The following is an 18139-nucleotide window of genomic DNA, read 5'->3' on the forward strand; positions in this document are numbered from 1 at the left end:
GTAGCTGATTCCATAGCCTAGGGGCAGCAACTGCAAATGCTCTATCACCCTTGCGTATACAACGTGATCGAGGAATATGGATTAAAATTTTGTCTGCAGATCTTAAAGACCTGGTTGGTAAATATGGCTGTATTAAATCTCTAATATATGATGGGGCCTTGTTATTAAGAGCTTTAAAGGGGTCATGACATGTTTTTTTTTTTATTGTATTATTATGTTCCCTTAGGTGCAATTATAGTATTAATATATTTTTTTTTAAGAAAAACTTTTAAAATCTAGTGATTTATGACCTTTTCCCACCCTGTTTCTCATCCTCTGATTCAAACAGTCTGTTTTGGGGGCGTTTTCCATTTAAGACTTCAGTGTTAACGCCCACTGTTATGATTGGCTAACGTCAGTGCCTATGTATCAATTATTGACGCCCCAGCCAGAACAATATGCAAGTAAACTAAGTAAAAACAATGTGATTATTCATAATGAATGAAATTGCGCTTTAAAAAGTAGTTTAAAGTTTAAAATAGATTACTTACAGTTTGCGTCGTCGTTGTTCCCAGAATAGTCGGCACGGACTTATCTTTGAGCAACAGTTTTCTGGCAAAGCCAGCATCATATTGAGATTTGTTCTCAAAACAGTCATCCTTAAAATGTACAGAACAAACGCTTAAGTTAACACTGCCGTGACTGGGTCAGATCCGCAAAAAATAAACTGCATCCATTTTTCCCTGGCGTCTGGATCTTTCGGCAGCTTATTCAGAGGTTTTGTTTGACCACAGCCAGGAACAGCACATCTGTGTGGCATCGTAATTTTCCTGTGCACAAGTAGTCTCTGTCAGAGCTCGCTGTCCATCGACTGAACACTTGTGAGGCGACGGCGATACTGAAATGAGCGTAGTCTTGCGCTTAAAGCGTAGTTATCTTGTGCTGGAGGCGGTCATATGCAAACGCTGTTACGTCACTTCTAACCGACACGTCACTTCTAACCATGAATCCAGAACAAGCTGTATTTTGAGCTTGATTAAATAAATGATTCGTTTAGAATGGGGAGGACGTCTTAAAATAATAAACTTGCAGGACGTTTTAATGATACAAAGACCTCTTATATACCAAAGATCAAGGCAAATTTGGTTTCTCATGTAATGACCCCTTTAAAAACAAACAACAGTATTTTAAATTGAATCCTAAAATAAACAGGAAGCCAGTGCAGAGAGGCCAGGATTGGTGTAATATGATCCCTTTTTTTAGATGATGTCAAAAATCTGGCTGCAGCATTTTGAACTAGTTGAAGATGGAAAAGAGAGGATTGAGGAAGACCAAAATAAAGAGAATTACAATAATCCAATCGACAGGTGATAAAAGCATGAATAACAGTCTCCAGGTCTTGAAAAGATAAAGCTGATTTAAATTTGGAAATCATTTGTGACTGATAGAAAATATTTTTCACTGCTGAATTTGTCGGACTAAGCCCAAGTCAGAATCTATAATGACACCAAGGTTCCTCACATGCAAATTAACATGTTAACTGCTCCCTTTTCACTGAGCACGGGATATCTGTTGAAGTTCACTTCACTTGACACATTTTATTTATTTGGAATTCCCCGCAATGTCATCAAACACACGCTTTAGTCAAGTAAGATTATATAATATTCTTGTTTAAAAAAAATTAAATGTAATACAATTTACCATTATTTATATATATATATATATATATATACTGTGTATATATTTATACACACACACACATTTATACAATACATTCACGTGTATTTTTATTAAATATATGTTTTTATATATTTAAATTAATATAATTCTCTAGAATAGTAACCCGTAAGTTACATGACTATTGCTGTTTAAGATAAAAAATAAATGTTATTTGTTTATTTTATAATATATGTGTCTTTTTAACTGTTTATCAATGTAATTGTCGAATCTCCCACAAAAAGCACACCTGAGGTTAATTAAGCCTTAAGTCTTAAACTAATTTTGTTTATTTTTATTTTAGCCAAACAGTCACTAAATGGTGCATGTGGTTTGTGTGTGTGTGTGTGTGTGTGTGTGTGTGTGTGTGTGTGTGTGTGTGTGTGTGTGTGTGTGTGAGCGTGTATTTATCACTTTGTGGGGACCAAATGTCCCCATAAGGATAGTAAAACCCAAAATTTTTGACCTTGTGGGGACATTTTGTCGGTCCCCATGAGGAAAACAGCTTATAAATCATACTAAATTATGTTTTTTGAAAATGTAAAAATGCAGAAAGTTTTCTGTGAGGGTTAGGTTTAGGGGTAGGGTTAGGTTTAGGGGATAGAATATAAAGTTTGTACAGTATAAAAACCATTATGTCTATGGAAAGTCCCCATAAAACATGGAAACACAACTGTGTGTGTGTGTGTGTGTGTGAAATAAATAACAAAAAAACATATATAATTTGTTACATTAAAATAATGAAATTAAGTTAAATGAAATTCACAATTATTTTCCATAATAAAAACACATATGAACATAAAAACATTCACAGTCCTTCCGGAAGGATCCCACCTGCCAATAGCTAGGTGCCGGCCCCGCCAACAGACTTTAGTTAATGTCATAGTTGGGAAAACCATAATTTGCTTCTTGCTATTGCAGGTTGCAGGTGGTATTAGGGAAAGGTAACATTCCTTTCCATACACCTCTGTGTGCAAGATGAATTAACAATAGTTTTGATCAATTTTCCCAGAAGAGAAAGACTGTATCTACTACACTTCCATATAAATGGGCTCAAAGTTAACAGGACTAAAATAACCAACCCTCGATTTCATGGTGTCTTTAAGGACCGAAAGGTAATAGCTCACCGGAGTGGTGGTGGCGTAGTGGGATAAAGCATGGAACTGGTAATCAGAAGGTTGCTGGTTCGATCCCCACAGCCACCACCATTGTGTCCTTGAGCAAGGCACTTAACACCAGGTTGCTCTGGGGGGATTGTCCCTGTAATAAGTGCACTGTAAGTCACTTTGGATAAAAGCGTCTGCCAAATGTAAATGAATCAGTTTGAAATACCTCAAACTTTCTGTTTACAAGACCAGATCTTTGACCACTACACCAGAAGGTGTATACATAATCTTATTAGTGCCATTAGAGCAAATATGCATTTGTACCCCCTAACACTTTTAATAAATCATAATTTGAGCTGGTATTTACTTCTCTAAGGCAAAAGGCACATGTGAAGATTATGCTCAGGGAGGACTAGAGAGTTCAATCAGCCCTTTTACTTCTTCACCACCACCGGCCACTCCCTCCGCTGCAGCCCGACCAGCCAGTCCTGTGACTGAGGGTGAGTATCAAATTGAACCAGGACAAGTGCCCTTAATGCTTTAAGCCATCACATTCATAACTGCAGTATTTTGCTGATGTAAACACTCATTTAAATATTGTTTTTTTGCTGACATATTGTAAAATGATCAAACAAATTCAGTCTTTTGATGTTTGTCAGTGTACAGTTTAGAAACAAGTGGTATCTGGTAGAATTTCACCTTTTATTTATTTTTTGCATGATATTTAAGGTCTTACAGCTAGTATTACGTTACTGTGTGTCTTTGTCTTGTGTCTTGTGAATGCGTTTTGCATGCGCACTTATGCTAAAATACTCCTGTGCTTTCCTTGCGCTCTGTACAACAACAGTCTCTTTCCCCCACAGATGACACCAAACTTCTCTTTCACCACCATGGCAATGGTGAGTCAGTGAATGGCTGTGTGCTTTTGGCAGTCTTGGCTATATACATTTCAGTGGCAGTTTGTAGCCTGAAATCAGTTGAGGGTTTGTCGTGATCATGAATTAAATCGTGTTCAATATCAAAGTTGGACAAGCATGTACATCTAATCCAGTCAAAGTTGTGTCCCTCCACCATCCAGGCTTTATTTATGTTCATTTCTATTACATTAAAATTATATTTGCTTCATTACGTTGTAGAAGGACTGTTTCACCAAACCTTTTAACAACCCTGTGAATTTTGAAGGGCTCATCTGTTTGGGACAATTGCACAATTGATCACCTGTACATCAATTGTGTACTTTTTCAACCAAAGCTACCTTAAAGCTGCACTAAGTGCTCTTCTCAGTAACCATGAAAAGCTGCTTAAAGTCATAGTTTACCCAAAAATGAAAATTTTCTTATAATTTACTCACCCTCATGCCATCCCAGATGTGTACAGTATGGCTTTCGTCTTCTGCTGAACGTAAAAGATTTTTAGAAAAGTATCTCAGCTCTGTAGGTTCATACAATGCAAATGAATGGTGACCAGAGCTTTAAAGGTCCAAAAAAGCACATTAAGGCAGCATAAAAGTAATCCATATGACTCCAGTGGTTTAATCCATATCTTCAGAAGTGATATGATAGGTGTGGTTGAGAAACAAATCAACATTTAAGTAATTTTTTACTATAAATCTACACTTTCACTTCTGCATATTTCTCCTTTTGTTTTTGGCTGTTAGTATTCTATATTGCCACTTACTGGGCAGTGAGGAGAATTTATAATAAAAAAGGACTTACATTTTTTTTTCATATGACTTCTGAAGATGTGGATTAAACCACTGGAGTCAAATGGATTACTTTTTTGCTGCCATTGTGTACTTTTTGGACCTTCAAAGATTTGGCCACCAATCACTTGCATTCTATGACCCTACAGAGCTGAGATATAATTCTAAAAATCTTAATTTGTGTTCTGCAGAAGAAAGATAGTCACACATCAAGGATGGCATGAGGGTAAGTAAATTATAACAGAAATTTGGGTGAACTACTCCTTTAACATAGAGTGGGTCACCCCCTCATATAGAAATCACATGACCAAGTTAATAATCATGATTTTTTTTTAAATGTACAGTATATAGCTTATTTCCAGTGCTTAAGGTGCTAAACAAAGCAGACAAGCAAACCGATCAGTAACATATCAAAATACATTTTATAGACATATACAACAACCTACAACAACATCATAACAAAGGAGTCAGAGTCAACATTATAGTCCAGAGTAATAGTTTCGATCAGGATGTGCACAATCTACTAGTCCAAACTTAATGAGTACAACTGGAAAAATAAAATGTCCAAACAAGCAGTCCCAGCAGGAGCAATTAAATTTGGGGGCGACAGACAAGCTGTAATGGCCCATTTCTCCCACGCCATAAAATGCCTCCAGCCAACACATAACCCAGCCCGTAACCACATAATTTGCAGCAGCCAAACAGTGCAGGGCAGGCCGGAGGAACACAGCAAACAGTCTCTGGCAAAGCTTTTTTGGGATCAAATCCATTTAATTGATTTGTGTAGTATGAGATGGAGAAAAAAAATACTGCTGAAATAAAATGCACAAAGGAACAAAACAACACAGCTAAAAACAACAGCTAAAATCAGATTAAGCTTGTTGGCTGGTCTTTACACTGAAAACCTGTCACATAACCAAAAAAATTTTTCATGAGGTAACATCTAAATCAACTGGTTTTATTCAAGTCAAAGACATATATATATATATATACACTCACCTAAAGGATTATTAGGAACACCATACTAATACTGTGTTTGACCCCCTTTCGCCTTCAGAACTGCCTTAATTCTACGTGGCATTGATTCAACAAGGTGCTGAAAGCATTCTTTAGAAATGTTGGCCCATATTGTTAGGATAGCATCTTGCAGTTGATGGAGATTTGTGGGATGCACATCCAGGGCACGAAGCTCCCGTTCCACCACATCCCAAAGATGCTCTATTGGGTTGAGATCTGATGACTGTGGGGGCCATTTTAGTACATTGAACTCATTGTCATGTTCAAGAAACCAATTTGAAATGATTCGAGCTTTGTGACATGGTGCATTATCCTGCTGGAAGTAGCCATCAGAGGATGGGTACATGGTGGCCATAAAGGGATGGACATGGTCAGAAACAATGCTCAGGTAGGCCGTGGCATTTAAACGATGCCCAATTGGCACTAAGGGGCCTAAAGTGTGCCAAGAAAACATCCCCCACACCATTACACCACCAGCCTGCACAGTGGTAACAAGGCATGATGGATCCATGTTCTCATTCTGTTTACGCCAAATTCTGACTCTACCATCTGAATGTCTCAACAGAAATCGAGACTCATCAGACCAGGCAACATTTTTACAGTCTTCAACTGTCCAATTTTGGTGAGCTCTTGCCAATTGTAGCCTCTTTTTCCTATTTGTAGTGGAGATGAGTGGTACCCGGTGGGGTCTTCTGATGTTGTAGCCCATCCGCCTCAAGGTTGTGCATGTTGTGGCTTCACAAATGCTTTGCTGCATACCTCGGTTGTAACGAGTGGTTATTTCAGGCAAAGTTGCTCTTCTATCAGCTTGAATCAGTCGGCCCATTCTCCTCTGACCTCTAGCATCAACAAGGCATTTTCAGCCCACAGGACTGCCGCATACTGGATGTTTTTCCTTTTCACACCATTCTTTGTAAACCCTAGAAATGGTTGTGTGTGAAAATCCCAGTAACTGAGCAGATTGTGAAATACTCAGACCGGCCCGTCTGGCACCAACAACCATGCCACGCTCAAAATTGCTTAAATCACCTTTCTTTCCCATTCTGACATTCAGTTTGGAGTTCAGGAGATTGTCTTGACCAGGACCACACCCCTAAATGCATTGAAGCAACTGCCATGTGATTGGTTGATTAGATAATTGCATTAATGAGAAATTGAACAGGTGTTCCTAATAATCCTTTAGTTGAGTATATATATATATATATATATATTTATAATGTTTTATTATTAAATCAAACTTATGGTTACACCAACAAAAGTATTTGTTAGATCAAGTAGATATAGATTCTTGAAATAACAATTGCAGTTTTTTAGTGTAGTTAGTAAACTAGTCAAAAACGAATAGTTCGATTTGAATGCAGCCATAGCACACAGTTCCCCTTCTGTCGCTCTCTCCATGTTGTGTCAGAGAAGCGACACTAGGGGTCTCTCTTGAGCGCCGATATTCACCTCTGATCTATGAAAAAAGGCCAATGAGAAGTTGGCAGCCGGTATTTGCATGTCCGGCCCCCGGACATACAGGTATTTAGGCGGCGCAAATACAGGAGTGCATTCAGAAAATTTCTTCGAGCCGATGGTGCGTGCATGCAGTCTGCTGCGAGTTACACACCAAGTTCCTGTTTAATCCTCTGACGCTCTGCATGCTGTTGGATTTGACGGCGCATAACAGCGGCTTTCTCCTTCGTGCACAGCTGTGCATTCTTGCCCCTGAGCGCCGACAGCGCAGACAACTTCGAAAGAGTTATTCTAAAAGAGTAATTTCAGCTCTAAAGAGCAAAACACAGCGCGCTGAACGGCCTTCTCAGGACGCCGTCTTTTAAAGACGATATTTCCGCCCTGTGTAGTTTCTGGATGTGGTTGATTTCTCCCCACCTCTGACGGTCATAAAAACTGCCTTGCATTCCTGGGTTGCGATCACACGCAGGCAGCGTTTTTATGAATGGTCTATGTTTTCAGTCGCGAGAACATAGCCATGACAGCATTGCGGTCGTAGGCTTTGTCTTGTAGTGAGAAAGCCGCTTCAGCGCCCCGCGCCTCGCCTCCTTCCCACGGGATTGAGGCAGGCGCCGTGGCGATGAAAGCGATCTGGGGACAATGACGGGCTCCGTTTCGCCGGGTGAACCCCCTCGAAACCCCCCGCCTCCCCGGCACGCTTGCTTGTTTCCGTCTGAGCTCGGGATGAGCATTCTCTCCAATGGGTTATGTTTTCAGTGTGAGAACATAACCGCGGCAACACTGCGATCTCTGCTTTCTCTTGTAGTGAGAGAGAGCCATTTCAGCCGCCCCCCCACACCTCGCCTCCTTCCTACGGGATTGAGGCAGGCGGCGATGAGACGATCTGGGAGAATAACGGCCTGCCGGTAAATCGCTCCGCCGCCTCCCCAGCACGCTTGCCTGCTTCCCCCGAGCTCGGGATTAGTGCGGTCCGCTTAACGGCCTACCGTCCGGTCCCTCGAGCTCCCCGGCATTGGAGGATGACATCACCGCTGCATCGGAGAGCGTAACAGCGGCGGCGGATGCGGATAACTCGCCTGGGCCGCCACCTTCGGGTCTGCGCCCAGTCTGAGCTTGATGCTCAGATTGGCTTTATTGGTTCCGCGGGCATGTGCGCCGCTCACAGCCGCGCGCCCCCCCATTCCTTCCCGGACATGCATGACGAGCTGAGCAAGCCCAGCTTCCTCGCTCCTCCGCTCTCGCTACCCTCGGTGGTAGAACGGTCCCAGACCGCTCCCCCCTGCACGCCATGGCCCCCTCCTGCAAGTCCACCGGTCCAGGGCACTTCAAATCTGCACTTGGGTAGTCCTGTTCTTGACGTGCTACAGGAACTGCACTCAAACAGGCGATGGCCACCCCCCGTGGTCCAGAAACACAACGATAGACAGGACCTGGTCGCAGTACAGGATGCAGACAAAGCACGCTTTCTCAAACGCCCCCGTCTCCCAGTTCCGTCCATTCGGCAACACCACTTGACGACTCTGCCCAGCAGTCCTCAGTGGTGAAGAAACAGACGGAGGCTATTTCACACATCTTGCCTTCCGCAAACCTGCTGCCAGGGGCCATGCCCTGTCTGCTCGCCGAGGGCGTCCTCCTGCGGCTTTCAAGAAAGAAAGAAAGTGGTGCTCCGCCTCAACTAACGAAGAGAGTGGGCCCAGCTCTCAGCCCCAGCGTCGAGCTCCCCGCAGAACTTGGACGCCCCTCGTCTCACAGACCCCCTCGAGGACCCGGAAGGCTCCCAGGCGCTCCTGAGATGACCGTCCCAGCCCGAGGCTCCGGTGCTGAGAATAGACTCAAAGCACTCGAAGCCCCGCCGGGTACGTCCAAAATACTCGTCCCCTTGGTGCCCCTAGCACGGAGCTTAGAGGCGTGGCTTTCACTGCCCAGCCCGTCACGCTGGCTGCACCGGACCATTCGACTTGGTTAGCAATTCAGTTTGCCAGGCCTCCGCCCCCCTTCGTGGGCATTCATTTTTCCGCAGTACACGGCGAACATGCCCATTCCCTGCGCGAAGAAATCGCCTCCCTTCTAATCAAGGACGTGATAGAGCCTGTCCCTCCAACCGACTCGAAGAAGGGTTTCTACAGCCCTTACTTCGTTGTACCCAAGAAAGGCGGCGGCTTACGACCGATCTTGGACCTACGAGTTTTCAATCGGACCCTGTCCAAACTCCCGTTCAAAATGCTCACCCAGAAACAAATTCTATCTGGCGTCCGGCATCTAGATTGGTTCGCAGCGGTAGACCTGAAGGATCGCGTACTTTCACGTCTCGATTTGCCCTCGACACCAACCCTTCCTACGGTTCGTGTTCGACGGCCAGTCGTATTAGTACAAAGTCCTCCCCTTCGGCCTGTCTCTGTCCCCTCGCGTCTTCACGAAAGTTGCAGAGGCAGCTCTTGCCCCGCTCCGAGAAGCCGGCATACGCATACTCAATTACCTCGACGACTGGCTCATCCTGGCCCCCTCGCTAGAGTTACTATGCGCACACAGAGACCAGGTGCTCAGGCACCTCAGCCGTTTGGGGCTTCAGGTCAACTGGGAAAAGAGCAAACTCACCCCAGTCCGGAGCATCTCTTTTCTCGGTTTGGAGTTAGACTCATTCTCAATGACAGCACGTCTCTCCAACGAGCGTGCTCAGTCGGTGCTGAAATGCCTCGCTTCCCTCAAGCCAGGTACCGTGGTCCCTCTAAAACGATTCCAACAGCTCCTGGGGCATATGGCATCCTCCACGGCAGCCGCGCCGCTGGGGTTGATGCATATGAGACCACTTCAGCACTGGCTCCAGACTCGAGTCCCGAGACGAGCACAATGTGAAAGTTACCACCGCCTGCCACCAAACCCTCAAACCCTGGACAGACCTCTGCTTTCTACGGGCAGGGGTACCCTTGCAGCAGGTGTCCCGACGCGTTCTGGTCACAACCAACGCCTCCAAATTGGGTTGGGGCGCCGTGTGCAATGGGCACGCAGCCGCAGGCTGTTGGAACCGGGCCCCGCTGCGTTGGCATATCAACTGCCTAGAGCTGCTGGCTGTTTTCTTTGCCCTGAGGAAGTTTCTCCCGTTAATTCGAGACAAACACGTCCTAGTCAGGGCAGACAGCACCACAGTGGTAGCCTACATAAATCGCCAAGGCGGAGTACGCTCCCTCCACATGTCACAGCTCACCCGTCGTCTCCTCCTTTTGAGTCAGCAGCGATAGCGGACGCGCTGTCAAGACAAAGCTTGCCTGGCGGAGAGTGGAGGCTCCACCCCCAGTCCGTCCAGCTGATCTGGGACCGGTTCGGCAAGGCCCAGGTAGACCTGTTTGCCTCCCAAGAAACCTCCCACTGCCCGCTCTGCTATGCCCGGACAGAGGCTCCCCTCAGGGCAGATGCGTTGGCACTCAGCTGGCCCGCGGGGCTGCGCAAGTACGCATTTCCCCCAGTGAGCCTTCTTGCACAGGTGCTATGCAAGGTCAGGGAGGATGAAGAGCAAGTCATTCTGGTGGCCCCCTACTGGCCCACCCGGACTTGGTTCTCGGACCTCACGCTCCTCGCGACAGCCCCTCCCTGGCGAATTCCCCTGAGGATGGACCTTCTTTCTCAGGGACGGGGCACGCTCTGGCACCCGCACCCAGACCCCTGGAACCTCCACGTCTGGCCCCTGGACGGGATGCGGAAGATCTAGCCGGCCTACTACCGACCATCATAGATACTATCAACCAAGCCAGAGCCCCCTCGACCAGGCATCTTTACGCCCTAAAGTGGCTTCTGTTCACGAACTGGTGTTCTTTCCGAGCTGAAGACCCGCAGAAGTGCATGGTTAGGTCAGTGCTCGTGTTTCTTCAGGAGAGGCTGGAGAGGAGGCTGTCCCCCTCCACCCTCAAGGTGTATGTCACCGCCGTCGCGGCTCACCACGACACGATAGACGGCAAGTCTCTTGTTAAGCACGACTTAATTGTCAGGTTCCCCAAAGGTGCCCGGAGGCTAACTCCCTCCCGGCCTAACCTATTCGCCTCCTGGGATCTCTCGATCGTCCTCACGGGCCTCCAGAGACCCCCCCTTCGAGCCGCCCTGCTGATCGCGCTCGCCTCCATCAAGAGGGTCGGGGACCTGCAAGCGTTCTCTGTTAGCGACACTTGCCTGGAGTTCGGTCCGGCAGACACATACGTGATCCTAAGACCGTGACTGGGCTATGTGCCCAAGGTTCCTACCACACCCTTCAGAGATCAGGTAGTGAACCTGCAAGCGCTGCCCCGGGAGGAGGCAGACCCAACCCTTGCATTGCTGTGTCCAGTACGTGCTTTGCGTATCTATCTGGACCGCACGTAGAGCACTAGACGCTCTGAGCAGCTCTTTGTCTGCTTCGGGGGACAGCGGAAAGGGAACACTGTCTCCAAACAGAGGCTTGCCCACTGGGTTGTCGACGCCATTTCATTGGCTTATCACACCCAGGCCGTGCCCACCCATGCGGGTCCAAGCTCACTCCACCAGGGGTGTTGTGTCCTCATGGGCACTGGCCAGGGGCACCTCCCTAGCAGACATCTGCAGAGCAGCAGGGTGGGCAACCTAACACTTTCTCGAGGTTTTACAACCGCCGGGTTGAGTCAGTATCGTCCCGTGTTTTCTCAGGTCCGAGCCACGTACTGACCGGGTGAATCGCTTGCACCCTTTCCCTCAGCCGAGGTAAAATAATGGGCCTCTGTTCCCAGGAGACCCCATCTTCGGGTCGCTGGTTGACTCCTCCCTAGCCCTGTTGGGTCCACAGTTCAGCGGAGGAACTCGCCGACCCAAGCCACTACGGGTCCCCGAAGGCTACCCTGTACTGGAATAGGTGTTCCACAGGTAAGGCCTCCTGCCCGGACTCCCCCTGTGTGTAATTCCACGGTACTGTCCCCTCACGAGCGGACCCCCGTGTCTCCCTTAGGCAGTTACAGATGCCTCGGTCGCCGTGCTGTATGCTTCCCCCCTCTACGAGGCTGGATCTACCACCGCACCAACTTTTCCACATGGGTCCTAACAGGCAATGTGATGCATTTGCCACTCTTTGCCTCCCCTGCCGGGTAGGTGTGGCCTCCGCAGGGTCTTCTCCCCCTGAAAGAAGGGCTAAGACCCCCTTCCCTCAATGCGTGTAAGGGCCCCGGCCGTAGTTGCTCTATGCGAGAAACATAGAGAGAAAAGAGGCCCACCCAGGTTGGTGGCCATCACCTTGTTCCCCCTTCCAGGGTAATGAAAAGGATTCTGATGGCTTGAATGGGGCATTGGGGAAGGGTACGTGCAGCCTGATACAGTTGGTCGTACTGCACATAAGAATACCTGCTCGCTCCTGTATGTACACGGCTCAGCGCATGGCACTTTTATAAGTGGACCCCTAGTGTCGCTTCTCTGACACAGCGTGGAGAGAGCGACAGAAGGGGAACGTCTAGGTTAAGTATGTAACCTCCGTTCCCCGATGGAGGAATGAGACGTTGTGTCTTCCCGGCCACGTCGCTGAGCCGAGCCACTGTTGTGGCTGGACCATTTCCGGCTCCTCAGAAAAATCCTGAATGAACTCCTGTATTTGTGCCACCTAAATACCCGTATGTCCGGGGGCGGGACATGCAAATACCGGCTGCCAACTTCTCATTGGCCTTTTTTCATAGATCAGAGGTGAATATCGCCGCTCAAGAGAGACCCTAGTGTCGCTTCTCTGACACAACGTCTCGTTCCCTCCATCGGGGAACGGAGGTTACATACGTAACCTAGACGTTTTACCTCAAAGATTAAGCTTCTACTCTATTACATTAATGTACACTTTATGATCAGGCTTTGCTGACTTGACCATAAATTCACCTTAAATATGCTGAGCTGAATCATCTCTCATGTTTTTTGTTGCTCTCTGTTCATTTAAAGATTTGCACATCCAACACATGTTCTTTGAACTGGAAAATTGTCTCCTTTGTATTCTTTGAATTGAGCATAACCACTTTGCATTCCTGTCTCTTTTCACCAACTCTTTGCACCTCATTCTCTCACACTTTCCAACTCGCCCTTCAGGTGAGAGTGAGGATGAGGCCCCAGAACACACAGTGATAATTGCAGGTGTAGTTGCAGCTCTGGTTCTGCTGGTGTTCCTGACTCTGTTGGCTGTCTACTACATTAACTCACATCCAACTGTCGCTCCTCCTTTTTACCTCATGCAGGTGAGCACAAATTCTTCTTCTGTTAGCACAATACAGGGGAGACCGGGGCTAGTTGTCATTCTTTGCTTTTTCAATTTCTATATATGCACAAAAATATTTGAAATCAAGTGCGATTCTAGGATTTCAATCTTAGGGTGGCTCAGCCCCCAGTGACTCTATAAAGATACATTAAAAAAAAACATTTAATGTATTCCCCCAGCAAAGATAGTTTTTTTCTGTTTTATTTTGTACGTGTGTATACATCATTCAAGCTATCCAGCTAATATTAATTCAGAATATAGTCATTTTCTGTAATAAACACTTTTAAAGTTATTTAAAAAATAACAACTAAATCCACTAGAACAACCATAGACATAGAAAAATCATATATTGTCGTATCGGTCTCTTTATTGGCAACATGTTTCATCTGTCCTCATCATTCCTTTTTAGTTCTCCAATTATTAGCAAAAAATTATGCAACATGAATCGATAATTTCACAACTTCAATACATTTATGATGCAGAAAACACAACAAAACCCTATTATTACAATAAAAATCAAGAGTGTATTAACTCAATATGATATTTCTCTGTCTGTCATTACCTTATGACAAGTCTTTTTATTCATTCTACCTTAATTCGACCATTTTTTCAAATCATACATTTACAGCAGTAGGTGGCAGCAAATGAAAATCTTTTATGTGTATTGAGTGAGTTATTAAATAATCAAGGAAGCACAGATTCATGACCATAACTAGTGTAATGATACTTCATTAAAGTATAGGCATAGGGATAATTTGGCACCCCAGCACCCCCTTGGATCCAGCCCTGTTCAGCAGACTGTTTAAGCATTTTCTTCACAAATGACAACAACGCATAGCTATAATTTCGTGAACTGATGTGAATGCCTGTCAAGCTAAAGAACAATATTAGCCTAAAACATGCATTCATTTCAGCTTTTACTCATAACTCAACCAGCCCCTTTCACCCCTTGTTAAATGAGATTACCAAATTAAATGAACGAAACGCCTTCTCTCCTTCAGTCGGTAAACAGACAATGATCATCGCTTGTTCACAAATCGTCTCGATGAAACTCAAATGACCAAATGGTAAAGTGGAAAAATGGTTTTAGGGGGGCTGACATTAAATTTAGGGGGGCAGAAACCCTCCTGTGACAGGGCGGAGGGCGGGGTCGTGATTTTAAACACCCAGTCCCTTATCAGGCTAATCAAGCCGACTGCGGACGGTGGTGCGACAGAGAGAGAATGTTTACGGGCAGCTGTCCGTCCTATGTGTGTGTTTGTGTCTTTTGGTTTCAGTTTTACATTAAACTATTATTTATATTGTCAAGCCGGCTCTCGCCTCCTCCTTTCCCCTGAACCCCCTTTACACTTGTGCCGAAACCCGGGACCGGGTGTGTGAAATCACGACCCGGCCCCACCCTCCGCCCTGTCACACCTCCTAAATAAGTTCTGAAAATGCCTATATACATTTTTTACTTTTAAAACACATGTGACAATTTGCCCTGACGTGACTGAATACTCCTGTCCTAAAAACAAAAAACAATGTGCAACCATTCAGTTAAAATCAATCTTCATTACATAGTTCATTTCTTTCTATTAGCCTATATATATTATATTACATAATATTATAGATTACTGTATATATATATATATATATATGCTACTTTTTACATTTTAGTTTGTGGGGAAAGACTTCACAATAATTGTAATTTAAAGCAATATGAATGTGTTTGAAACTAACATACATGAGACATAGCCCATACATATTCCCTGTGTGACAACTTGCCCTGGTCTCTCCTGCTAGGTATATTTATGTCTCTCTTTGTTCACAGCGCCGCACTAATAACTATTGGCCCTCCATGAAGTTCCGGAACCAAGGATGCCATTCTAGCTACAATGAGGTTGAACTTGGGGTTTACGAGAAAGAGGGCTTCATTGAGGCAGAGCAGTGCTGAGGATGCGGGACTTCCTACGCACGCGATGAACTAAACGAATATTACATATGTGTAATAGGGTTTTTTTGCTGATTGATTTTAGGAACAAAGACAAAGGTGCAATGAGAGGCTGTTCAATTGAGGGATCATTTGAGACTGTCATTAAGTCCATCCTGCAACACCTCTTATGCTGTTTGATTGTGATAAAGGAGGTTTCATTTGTTGAAAGAGGAACAAATCGCAACAAAGAAATGGTGATTGTGACCAGCAAATCTGCTAATTTCACTCCTTAATTGTGAGAATGAGATGTCTGTTATTACAAACGTATTGCAGTTAATGTACAGTACAGCATATCTTTATAGATTTTTCATTTTGAAAAAAATATTTTGTGATTTATATGTTCAGTGGAAAAAGATGCAAAATACTCAGTTAGCCAAATGGACTTGACAGCACTTTAATTGAATTAGTTTACTCTAGTATAAGTGATTTGTCATACCACACACTTACATTTTTGCCTTGTTATTGAATTATGAAACAGAATATAAATTTGCACATAAAATATTGATGGAAAGCACAAACAAGCAGACTACAACACTAAATTTGGAAAGAAAATTGTATTGTTTTATTTAGTGTTTTGGCCAAGTGAAAATGGACTGTATTTCCAGACAAAAAACTGTCTGCCTGCTATGTTACACTTGTTACATTTGTGGAATTAATGTAAAAATGTGTTTTACTGCTGAGCTATGAACAAATGGTCAGAAATGACAAACCCTTGTGGCCAAATACAATGCAAAGTTAGTGAATTTCTATTGCGTTTAGAGGAATAGTTTACCCAAAAATACAAATTATCTAATTTACTCACCCTCACGCCATCCCAGATGTGTATGACTTTTTTTCTTCTGCTGAACACAAAGATTTTTATAAGAATATCTCAGCTCTGTAGGTCCATACAATGCAAGTGAATTGTGAGCAGAACTTTGAAGCACCAAAATCATATAAAAGCAGCATAAAAATAATCCATAAGACTCTAGTGGTTAAATCCATATATTCAGTAGCGTGATTAGGGTGGGTGTGAAACAGATCAATATTTAAGTCCTATTTTACTAAATACATTTCCACTTTCACTTACATATTCTTCTTTTGTTTTTGGCATTCTTCATGCAAATCACCACCTTCTGGGCAGGCAGGAGTGTTTATAGTAAAAAAAAGACTTAAAAGGAATATTTCGGTTTCAAGATAAGTTAAGATCAATCGACAGCATTTGTGGCATAATATTGATTACCCATTCCTTTAAAAATGTATCTGTTTCTCAATCACACTTCTAATATCACTTCTGACGACATTGATTAAACCACTAGAATCAAATGGACTACTTTTATGCTGCCTTTATGTGCTTTTTGGAGCTTCAAATTTTCGATCACCATTCACTTACATTGTAAGGACCTACAGAGCTGAGATATTCTTCTAAAAATCTTTTATGGTCAGCAGAAGAAATAAACATCTGGGATGGCATGAGGGTGAGTAAATGATGAGAGAATTTTCATTTTTGTGTGAACTTTTCCTTTAATATCATTGCAATGTTACATTCTGACCTTATAGTGAATCATTAAAAATCAAATGAGATGTTTTGAATAATGTGTAGCCTTTTCTTTGATAAGCACAATATATGATGAGTCTGAAAAAGTGATGTAATTAACCAAAAGAGCACACAGAAAAGGTCTGCAACCCTACCCGGGGCCGACGGGAACCAGAAACCAATGGGTCCGGATTTGGGTCAGTTGTTCAATAGGACATGGGGTTCGGGTCGTGTTCGGGTTTGTATTTAATTAAAAAATATGCAGGCTTACCTAACTCTCACTCACAAACAGGCGTGAACGGACGAGTTATGGGCCCTTCACACCAAAGGTATTTTTGTGCAGGTCTGTTCTGTTTTCCTATGTCTTTGTCATTTGACACTTTTCAGTCCTGCTCTAGTGTAGCGAGGGGCTGCTGTGCCTTGTTAAAACTGTGTAGGCCTATGTTTACTGTTAAATACACACTATTGCAACAGTAGGCCTACTTGCTAGGAGAAGAAATTAGATAGTGAGCGATATCGGCTTAAAATCTGATGGTATCGTTCGGGCCGGGTAGGTTCGAGCCACACGGTATCGGGTACGGGTCGGGCCCGTGCAGAAGGTGATCAACAGCAACACCTACAGGCCGTTATTAGATCCTGCAGTTGGTGTTGGATGGTTGGCAGTAACCAATTTCTGTGCTATAATATGTGCTATAATAGTTTTATAAACTTGAATGCATATATTAATAAATATACCACACTTGCCATGTTCCAAATATGTTCATATCAAGATTAAAACGTGTGATCTTTGTTTTATTCACAATAGAACTTTTTCACAAACTGTAATGACGTTTCCGCCTTATTTATCAGTGTAGTTTTTTATATGATATATATATATATATATATATATATATATATATATATATATATATATATATATATATATATATATAATTTATTTTCTTATATTGAGTGTAAATTTATAACATTTTGCTTATTGTTATATGACCCTGGAAATAGTTTAAAAAAAGATATAATTAGCACAGCTGCCGGGAGAGTGACAGTAAATTTGGCATCTTCTCCCATCTGACTGTCTTAAATCACCGCTCTCTATTTTTTAATATAATACGTCAAATAATTCAAATTTAATAGTGGATTATTTTGCTCTTGGAGAAAATGGGCAAGTGAAAATAATATTTGCTGTGATCTCCCATTCACTCCTATTCGCCGCTGTCGAAGTTTAAACTGCTATCATTTACTTCCGCATTTCAAAACACAGAGTGCGAAAAGGGTAAAAAAAACAACAGATGTTTCAAAAGAGGGGGCACCCGGATTTGAACCGGGGACCTCTTGATCTGCAGTCAAATGCTCTACCACTGAGCTATACCCCCATATAGATAACGTACTATATTCATCCCATCTAATATTTACGCTACTTTAATTAAGTAGCAATTTTTCAAAAGTTTTTGTAATTTTT

General features: G+C 43.7%; 1 protein-coding gene and 1 non-coding gene across 4 annotated transcripts in view; one reads left to right on the forward strand and one right to left on the reverse strand.

The window, feature by feature from the left end:
* The window catches only part of LOC127626840 (plexin domain-containing protein 1-like), an 81479-nt gene extending 64082 nt beyond the window's left edge, over positions 1-17397 (forward strand). Inside the window, exons 12-15 of one of the 3 annotated variants that reach the window (XM_052102920.1) lie at positions 3178-3301; positions 3665-3700; positions 13027-13172; positions 15006-17397. In XM_052102920.1, coding sequence (XP_051958880.1) covers positions 3178-3301; positions 3665-3700; positions 13027-13172; positions 15006-15128 — 429 coding nt within the window. In that variant the 3' untranslated portion in view covers positions 15129-17397. The remainder of the gene's footprint in view (positions 1-3177; positions 3302-3664; positions 3701-13026; positions 13173-15005) is intronic. The other 2 variants (XM_052102919.1, XM_052102922.1) reach the window with 2 other exon arrangements.
* Positions 17398-17981: 584 nt separating this feature from the next.
* On the reverse strand, positions 17982-18053 carry trnac-gca (transfer RNA cysteine (anticodon GCA)). The gene has a single exon. It is a non-coding gene; the product is annotated as a tRNA-Cys (tRNA).
* Positions 18054-18139: the final 86 nt, after the last annotated feature.

Source organism: Xyrauchen texanus, chromosome 33 (genome assembly GCF_025860055.1).
Source record: "Xyrauchen texanus isolate HMW12.3.18 chromosome 33, RBS_HiC_50CHRs, whole genome shotgun sequence".
Lineage (NCBI taxonomy): Eukaryota > Metazoa > Chordata > Actinopteri > Cypriniformes > Catostomidae > Xyrauchen > Xyrauchen texanus.